This window comes from Cyclopterus lumpus, chromosome 3 (assembly GCF_009769545.1).
Source record: "Cyclopterus lumpus isolate fCycLum1 chromosome 3, fCycLum1.pri, whole genome shotgun sequence".
In the NCBI taxonomy this organism is placed as follows: domain Eukaryota; kingdom Metazoa; phylum Chordata; class Actinopteri; order Perciformes; family Cyclopteridae; genus Cyclopterus; species Cyclopterus lumpus.
Genome location: NC_046968.1, coordinates 10,871,534 through 10,881,473, shown reverse-complemented (window position 1 = coordinate 10,881,473; position 9,940 = coordinate 10,871,534). Strand labels below are relative to the sequence as shown.

The 9,940-nt window shown below is 39.1% G+C and overlaps 1 protein-coding gene across 1 annotated transcript; it reads right to left on the bottom strand.

The window, feature by feature from the left end:
• LOC117749848 (potassium-transporting ATPase subunit beta-like) lies at window positions 1–3,315 on the bottom strand. Its single transcript, XM_034560659.1, has 7 exons — window positions 3,204–3,315; window positions 2,200–2,328; window positions 1,986–2,099; window positions 1,685–1,890; window positions 1,498–1,560; window positions 814–906; window positions 1–159 (listed from the first exon to the last, which is right to left on the bottom strand). The coding sequence occupies exons 1-7, from the start codon at window positions 3,313–3,315 to the stop codon at window positions 1–3; spliced, it is 876 nt and encodes a 291-aa protein (XP_034416550.1).
• Window positions 3,316–9,940: the final 6,625 nt, after the last annotated feature.

Here is a 9,940-nt window from a genome sequence, read left to right as displayed (position 1 = left end):
TCATTTCATAGCTTTGAGTGAGAAGATGATTTTTCCCTCGTAGGGGTCGTGGAAGTTTTCATAGCTGATCTTTTTGGAGACCACTCTGCACTGGATCCTGGCTTGCTTCTCTTTGACCAGGTTGAACCGAACAGCCACCAGTGGATTGACGTAAGTAGGCTGAAGAAAAGGAGGAAGGAGGCAAAGCAGAGGTTGATTTTTGTGTTTTAGAAGAATAACGTAACATTTTGGGAAATACACTTGTTTCCCTTCCTTGTGGAGACTTTCATGAGCAGATTGGTACTACAAGCTGCTGCTAATCTTGTTAGCTTCCCATTATGACGACAAACAGCTAACTTGTCCTTCTAATAGCACCTTTACATTTCACAAATGAACATATCTTGTGTGTTTACAAGATATGTTAATTCTAACATATCTTCTCTGGGTAAAAACTGAAGAGTAACAAGGCCACTTGATTTAATTGGTTGGGTCAGGACTTATTGTCACAATTATGTTGCCAAACAACCAGCAGAGACTGCAGGAAGTCACTTTCAAGCCTCATCTTGACCTTGACCTTTGGACACTGTTCTCCCTGTTTCCAGTCTGTGCTACGCTAAAGTCACCTCCTGCTGGATTCAAATACATATTTACCGTACAGACTTGAGACATCCTTTTATGTATATTTTCCAATATGTCAAACTTCTTTTTAAATTCCCAAACTTAATATGAATAACTGGAACATGTTAGTGCTTGGTGGGACTCAAGGCTGTAACTCAGGCCAACTTCTAAAGAGCACATCTTTAAGGACATAAACAGATCTTGATTGTCGCTTACCTGGGCCAAATTTCCATAGAAAGGGAAGTAAGATAAATCCATAGATCCATTTGTAGGGAAATACTCGATTTTGTCCACATTGTCTTGTCCGTCCTAAACACACACACACACACACACACACACAGGATTTCATTAGATTTAATGGGGAACCAATTTTACCCAAGAAGATCAGTTTACTCGCCACAAGTAAAACAGTCTAAGAAAACAGTTTTATAATTACCTCAACCAAGGAGGTTATGTTTTGTTTTGTTTTGTTTGTCAGCAGGATTTCAAAAGAAATAAAACATGTTGGAAGGGGTTAGGGTTAGGGTTAGGGTCATTTGACCCTGAAGCAGATTTTAAGCCTGAAAGAAATAAACCTCAGAGCAGAAACTGCCATTATAGGTGAAGGTCTTTGCTACAAACTGGGGTTGTTGAGTTTGAAATATATGTTTGTTTATCAGACATGAAGGTTCTAATGAAAAGAGTTGCATTATGGGAAATGTAGGATCCAGTGTTTTTGTAGCTTGGCCCATACTGAGAGGAAAAGTCTAATGCATCTGATGCATCAATTATGATCTTTACTTTGTCTCCAACTTTAGTTGACTAAATCACTGGCATACGCCGGAAAATAAACATATAAAACTCCAGACACATTTTCTTTAATGCCTGCTGTGAAAGTCGGTATGTGCAGTTGTTGCTCACCAGTACAGTGCAGTTGACATAAGGTGGAGGCTCAGTGTGATTGGTGGGCAAAAAGTTGATGATCTGTAGAGAGAGAAACAGAGCATATGCCTTTTGTCATTACTATTCAATCTGATATTTCTTTTAAGTACAGCATGACCCAATCTTCCCAAAAGTGCTCACAAGGTTATTCATGGGTTACACTTACCCTGTTCATCTTAATGATGACACAAGGCATGCTGCAGTTGTAGCCAAAGGTCGGGTCCTCAAATCCTGAACAGGCTCCCAGCATGCTTTGCGTGAAGGGACATGCCCACTTGGTGTGGTTAGGGGCAGTGAAGGTGTTCTGGATGAAGTACTTTCCCCTTGTGCAGTTATATGTGTTACATTCACGCTGCTTGGTGTCATTGTAAGCTGTCAGAGAAAGACGGAAAGAAAAAGTTTGATGTCTTGTTTTTTGTTAAACATTAAGGTGTCGGTCCATCAGGGTCGAGTGAGTAAATACTAACGCTTCAGGAAGTCATCGATGATGTTCCTCATCTTCATCCAGCTGGCCTTGTCTGATGTGTTGTAGGTGATTTCAACATGTTCCTCCCCGTAAGTGTTCGGCCACACCATGACCCCTGAACAGTGAAGCAAAAAAACTGCTGGTTAACTGAGGTTGAATTCAAGTCGACACTGTCATAATTCATGTTTTTGTTGTTGTTGTTGTTGTTGTGTTACCCGGAGATTTTAACCGGTCTTGGTAGTCCGGAGCGTACGGATCCAAAGTGTACATGAGCGTCCAGATGGCCAGAGAAAAGAGGGCCGTCATCACCACATAGAAGGCCGCATAATACAGACTGATGTACACTGTAAAAGAGAGGTAGTTCTTTTTAATTAACAGTCAAGGTCACATGTTTATGGCCCCTCAGTCGGATGCTCGTTTTAAAGCTCGGTGTGCACAGTAGAATAGAGACGGAGAAAAAAATGTCTGTCCACCTTCACAGAGGTCAAAGCGTCCTCTGTCTATGATCTCAATATATCTGATTGTAAGATCAAACAGAGGGGGGAGGGACTTTGACAACAGCAGGCTTATCTCTCTGCGTCAAACATACACAGTCGAGGACAGAAAAAGTCACGAATGGTTTGTACAAGTTCATGATGGCTGTTCATCTTTCACTGTAGCACGGGTACTTTCAAGTTGCTTTGCGGGTATAAATTGTATTCACAAAAATATATGAGGATCTTATCAAATTTAAAACAGATATTTAAGATAACAATGCTGCACTATTTCATGTATTAAATTATAATCCTATTTTTACTGACATGACTTCTTTTTTTATAAATACATATTTGTATGTTTATTTGTTGGAGGGAGCCTGCATTGCAAGCGACTGCTTCACTGAAGAACTTGAACTCATTTAAAACAGTTTAGGAAATTGAAGAGCCTATTAATTCAACTCGAAGGTCCTTCTGAAGTATTGTTAGGCAAAAGCAAGTCGCCAATAGTAAAGTGTTTCACAGTCATTGCTGGTTAAATAGATGTTGCCTAAATGTTTGGTAGCATTGATCACCAATTCAAAGAGATAAGTAGACCCTCGCCAGCAGAGAAAGAATGGCACTTAGCAGTGCTTCAAACTACAGTCTTATGAATGATACTTGCAGACTCGTGTTTAATACGGAGCCACTGCACTGTATTATATTATTTAATGTTGCTCAAGAGAGGTTAATGAAGTTATAATTACCCCATTTCTCTGGTGTTCTCCCCATTAACGTCCCCTCGTCAGAGTTCCAGACAAAACGGCCGAAGTCTTCACATCGTTGCCCACAAGTCCTCTTCTCCTTCAAGGCAGCCATGATGAGACCTTGTCTTACCTTCACTCAACTTCACCTTTTACTTCTCTTCCTCTCTCCCTCACTGAACGTGAAATTGAAACGGTAATATTTGTTTCTCCTCTCTCCTTCCAGTCCCTCCCCAAAGAATTGGAGGCACTTTCAGTCGTGTGCTTATGTCTTGGCCCCTGTCTCACTCTCTTCTCTAGTAATTTAAGCTAAAGCTCCCTGGACATCGCTCCAGAGTGTGATGGATGCGTTATCTCGTATTCACTATTTATAAGGCCAAGATAAGGTGGTGTAGGGAGGCTGGCAGTAGGGAGGCTGAGAGTAGAAACAGGTGAACTTCCTTCTCCAGCAGCAACGTCCTTGCCTCCTCAGAGGAACCTGAGGATCACCTTGAACCGCCTGGGTTTCTAATGGCAACAGTCAAGGTGAACGACTGCATAGGATTTGCTCAGATTTAAACCTAACTGAACGTACAACAGAAGTGTGCATCTCATTGAAATTAAGAGCCACTCTGTGGTTGCAACATTGGATTTTTCCTGTTATAAAAGAGGACATGCTAAGGGGACTGGACACCACAACAATATTGTTATAGATTAGTTCAAAATTGTAAAAAAAAAAGAAGAAAAGACCATCACAATCTATCCAGAGCCAAAGGTGATATCTTCAAATTGCTTGTATATTAAATTTAAAGCAATTAAATCCAGAAAAGCAATCGACTAGATTGATTAATTGTCTGTCTCATCAGTAGGACATGTTTACATTTGTTACATGTTCACCTTTGTCATATTGTAAGCCCTATAAAGCTGAGAGGACACGTCGGTAGAGACATGGATGACAAAGCCCACCCGTAATCTGTATCATATATGTCATACACCATTGTTGCTACTCTCTGTATCTTGATGTAAGGCCATGGATGTCTCCTCTAAACCAGACTTAAAGTCTGCAGCCATGCTAGCAGCTCTGTTTTTCTTTCTGGTAGAGGGAATAGAGAGAGACATAAGATTCAAATAGACAAAGTAAGACCAAAAAAAGTACAAAACCAGAACTGTGCAGACGCTTTATTTTAGCCAAGGCTGCTTTCTTTTCTCTCTCTCTCTCTCTCTCTCTCTCTCTCTCTCTCTCTCTCTCTCTCTCTCTCTCTCTCTGCTGCATCGCATTCCTGTCATTACTAGCCCAGTACATGCATAACCACATTCGTCCCCCCTCCTCCTTTCTGTCTCTTCTCTCTATCATGTTTCCTGAGTCTTTGTCTTCGCTCTCTGTTCCCTTCTCTTCCCCTACAGCGTGCACATGGGTTTGTGCCGGTGTTACAGAGTGGATAAATCCCTTTGGAGTCAGGTAGATCTGCATGTGTGTTAAAGGGACTCTCAGGTTTAATGACTGAGGGAAACACTGAGCTCTCGGTGGCTGCCTGCAGGGAGGGAGCGGTCGGATGTACGACAGCTTGCTTCTGAAGCGGTCAGAGTCCACATCACATGATCTTATCTGGGAATGAATCCTATATCATCTGCTTCTCAGCCGCTGTCCTCTTCTTTGTGCTCTCTGATCACTTTTATTTATTTATTTTTATTTATTATTCAAACAATAAAATCACAACAGAGATAAATGAATATCACAGTGCAGGAAGAGACAAAAAGCCAACTGGGCTTATTTGAAGCCTCCACCTATATAATATTTAAATTTTAAATGCATAAGATACACAACAAAACTTCCACTCCTGCACCTTTTCTCTGGAGCTTTTTGCTGCATCTCACACATTTCTCTGTCCCTCCTCACCTTTCAACTCTGTCGCCATGGATATCAGTGGCCTGATGACAATGGTGGCCAACTCTGCCTACATCTCTGCCCGCGGGAGCTTTGATGACACTGCCAACCCTGCATAGTCAACAAAGACTATAAAGGCCCCTGCCGCCTGTGGAAGGATATTGAGGAATACAATATGGCTGATAACTGAACAATATTGTTTTGTTGATATTGCTACACCCGATGAAGAATGTCCATTCCTACACAATATGGTTAGCTGCCAATAGTTCGCTTTATATGGGATAACAAGCCTTTTTTTTTTTTTATTATGATGAAACTTGACTGAATTGGTGCAATACAATAACATCATATATCTTTAGAAGTAAGTTCCTTGACTGGATGTTGCAAAGCCAACTCTCACGTATCAGATGTTAGAGCTTCCCACCATCATATGGCAGAGCGCTGTGTGTCTGTTTTAATGTACACGCTAAAGCTTGACAATGTTGACTCATCTTTTTTTCTTTCTACAATTTGTTTTAAATGTCAGTGTGAATGAAATTAAAAAATCAACGTGTAGACACCCTAGATCCTCTGAGTCTATATTGTATGCCACCAGATATCACATTTATAACATGGGTGAGGGCAACCTGGGATTGGACGAGCCGCTGGGCTGCTACCACGCTGCCCAGATCATTGAGGGCCTGCAGCATCTCCACCAGAAGAGGATCATCAGGACCTCAAACCAGAGAACGTGCTGCTGGATAATCAATGTCAGACACTCGGGTACTAAAAAAGATTAAGTCTCTTGTGTTTGGTCCTGAAATGCAGCCATTTATTTTGAATATTTTCAAGTATTTCAGTAGTTGTGCTGTTGGTGATTCATGTTTTAGAGGTCAGCTAAAGACAGTCAATTATGGGGTGCTGGCATTTTTTGTACCAATACATTTTTTTGTGTTTTATATAGTTTAGAAATGTACTTATTGACTTTCTTGCCAAGTTGTAGCCAGGGGAGTGTGAGCGAAGCTTGATGTTAGCATTAAGACAGGAAACAAGGGAGATTGGCTAGCGTGGCTCTATTCAAAGGTGTGAAAACCCGCCTACCAGCAGCTCAAACGCTCACTGATTAACATGTTATGTATCTTGTTTGTTTAATAAGTGTTTTTATTCTGTGATTTCCTGGAGTTTTAAACAGAGCCAGGCCAGCTGTCTCACGTGCACGAGAGTGGTGCCCTTCTCGGCATCTTGCTCATATCCCACAAGAAATTCAATGAATATAGGCATTCCCACCCAAAAATGTCCCAAACACCTAAACAGAAATACTATTTTATTTTAACTGTGATGAAGTCCTTGACTTTAAAAAGTATGTCTATTATTATCAAAAAGCGCACACACACACACACGCACACTGTGTAAACACACTGAGCCACTCACACTTCACACCTTCAGTAAAGTTACACGCTGAGTCTCACTTCCAACACAAGGACGTTTTTGTGTTATCACGCCACGACAGGTAAACGTGTCAGAGACGTATTGCTGCCGGTCAACATTGGTATCAGTGACGCGCACAGCTCTTGACATTACCCAGGGGTGCGTTTGTTCTCACAGGTAACGTGCGTATCTCTGACCTTGGTCTGGCTGATGAACAATTCAAAATCAAATGGACTCCAGGTACAGTTGAAACAATACCAAGATGACATTTAGCTGACATTTAGCTGCTCTTACAACAGGTTCTGTGAACCACACCTGTAAAACCCACAGCTCTCCATTATTTATCTCTCTCACTCTGTAATTAGTTTAGGACATCTTCACTGTACAGCTACCCAACTACTGATACCTGAATGAATAATGAAACTATATGCTTTATAATAGAGCTCAATGAATACACATATATATATATATATAAATAGAATTAATTTAGTTTATCTTTTTACGGTAAAGGTTTTAAAGTGGAGGGAGATACAATTAACAAAATAAAACGTTTAAATAAATGAATATAATGCAATAAAGATTCTACAGAGTTTTGTTGGTAACTTGGTTGGTTTCTCAGTTCTGCCTGGAGGAATTAGGAGAGTATTTCTAAAACCCTGGCCACGGCCAGATTGGTTGGTGCAACGCCAAACATAGTGAGTACGACAATATATTAGATAGTTCAATGTATAGTAATGTTTTATGAGTTAATAATTATAATAATCTGTCACCAGTAACTGCATATGTGAATAAATAAGAGTAAGAACTAGTACTTGTCCCTGCAGTGTAGTAAAAGTAGCACTTAAGTATTGTTTAGATAGAAATACTCAAGTAATTCATGCAGATTTACTTGTTTAAGTATTTCTTATCTAGGACTTGTACAAATGTACTGAAACTGAAAGGTTTTGACCACTTTTCTATTGTCGGCAGGTTTCATGGCTCCTGGAGGGAGAAGAGTACGCCTCCTCCGTAGACTACTTCACTTTGGGGGTCACACTGTGTGAGTTTATGGCTGCGAAGGGACCCTTCAGGACCCGAGAGAAGGTAAATATATGTATCTGCGTTTGACCTGTTCTTCCTGTCCTCGATCCACGTTAGAGCTGTTTTTACATTTATTCTGTGCTTTAAACACACTTTTATTGAGATCTCTTCCTTTTTCATTACAGTCTTCTAGCTGTTACGTCTTTCTGTCAAGTGATGTTTAAAGTAATGCAGTAAAAATAAATGACGGTTTTATAGCTCAACTTTGCCCACTTGTGTCCTGATGCCGACATTGCTGTGAGACATGAAGTACTCATACTTCTTACTTAATAAAAGCAGTAAGGCCACTTTGTAGAAGTACTTTGTTGGAAGAAGAATATTTTGAGCTACGGATTCACGAGATTTTGGCTTATCATGAAGAAGCCTTAAAGCCCGTTTCCAACCCCATAAAAAAAAAAAAAAATATATATATATATATATATATATATATATATATATATATATACATACATACATACATACATACATACATACACACTTTATCGTTTGTAGCAGCAGCAAACAAGGTTACAGAGTAATACAGGAATATTTGAAGAAACAACTCACAATGAAAAAATGCCTCTTCAATAAGAGGGAAACGTGTGTAAATGTGGTTTCAATTAAAATAAACCAATAAAATAAATAAAGCCTGAGGTTGTATCGTCAACCAAGCACAAACTGTTTGCACTAAGATCTTCCCTGATGCAGGAAAACGCGTGGAAACGTGTTCTTTGATGTTCTGATGTTCACTCATTAGGTTTCCCTCATAAGGTTTCCCTCCAATTAAGGCAAATACATTGGAACAGTGCTCGCTACAGTACAAAATAATTATTAATATAGTAAAGTAAAAGTATTTGTGGGCACTTCTAACTAAATACTTTGTATACTGTAATCTATAGCACTGCATCCTAGTTTATAATGAAGATTATATTATATTTGGTATATACAATCCGCAAAGTAACTGTACAAAAATAACAACAATATGTGCCTTGTGAAAACATTTAAATGAGCATAGAAGTCAAGTATAGTCAAGTATAAGGATTGTAATTGTTACTGTCCTCCCCTGCATTAACTTTAAAGAGAACATATTTCATAAGAAGCTTGTATCTGCTTCGATGTACATATTTACTTTATCAAGGATTTACAGTGGTATTGTACAGCGTAGTCAGATGACTGCATTAACCTGAATATCCTGAATGAAGCCCCCAAAAAGTACAAATCGATTGGTTATTCCTTAAGAAAGTCTGGTGCGTCTTCCAGATGTTAAAGAGGAATACGTGTTAAAGTTGCTCAGATTATTCCTTCTTCTTTGTGCTGCTTCGAGGCGGAGAATAAGGTAGGAGACTTCAGTATGTGTTTGTGATGAGGCTGAGTTGATCAATTCAGTGGGTTACAACTTTCTTACAGATAAAATAATATCTTTCATTGAACAATAACTTAAGAACTGACGGACGCCAAAGTCAAGTTTTGACATTTAACAATGATTTTTACTCTTCTCTTTCTTTATCAATAAAGCTGCAGATTACTTTTCTCAGTTAATCAGTTAATTGTTGACTTACCAACATTTTCTAAAAATCCAAGGTGATGTCATCAGACGGCTTGTTTTGTTTTGTCTAACCAGCTTTCCTAAACCCAAATATATAAATGTTATCATCACACAAGACAAAGAAAAACAGGGAATAATTACAATTACAAAAGAGGCTGAAACTGGGAACGTTTTGCATTTCTATTTGTAACAATGACATAAATGATTAATAAATTAGCTAAATAATTGCCGATAGTTTCTGTAGATCACGTAATTGAGTATTTTAAGCTCCACAGTTTATACACTACATAAATTATTTTGCCGATCTGAATGATCACCACAGATGTGATAATATATACATCACTAGTTACACCAGAGCACTCACCTGTTTTGTAAATTGAATAAGCTAAGGGTTTCAATAGCAAGCATCTAGATATATATTATATTACTTATATTGCTGTTTTATTTTTAAAAACACACCGAATAGTATAAATGGCCACAAGACTTGTTTTTCAAATGTTGACCGATGGAGGGCGCTGTAAACTCACATCAACGCTGCAGCATCATGACCAGTCAGATGTTACCGCCTTAAACACCAAGAAACTCACTTTATTATATTAAGAAAATACATTTTAAAACTCTTATCTTTATAAGATATAGAGTTTAGCCACATATACCGTGAGTATTTTAGCATGAGTCCTGTATTAAAGCTGAATTAAACTTACATAAGAGAGATGATTTAATAATTGATCACTGAGGTAAATGCAGGGAGATGATTGGTCTCTCTCTCTTTCTTTGCCTCTCTCTCTCTCTCTCTCTCTCTCTCTCTCTTTCCCTCTCTCTCCCTCTCTCTTTATCTCTCTCTCTTTCCCTCTCAGGCTTCAA

Bases quoted from the DNA above. Each gene is read 5' to 3' on its own strand.
- LOC117749848 (XM_034560659.1), bottom strand. From the start codon at position 3,315: ATGGCTGCCTTGAAGGAGAAGAGGACTTGTGGGCAACGATGTGAAGAC. The intron at 2,100-2,199 runs GTAACACAACAA...TTCACTGTTCAG, and splicing joins AGACCGGTTAAAATCTCCGG to GGGTCATGGTGTGGCCGAAC. The intron at 1,561-1,684 runs GTAAGTGTAACC...CTCTCTCTACAG, and splicing joins TCATCATTAAGATGAACAGG to ATCATCAACTTTTTGCCCAC.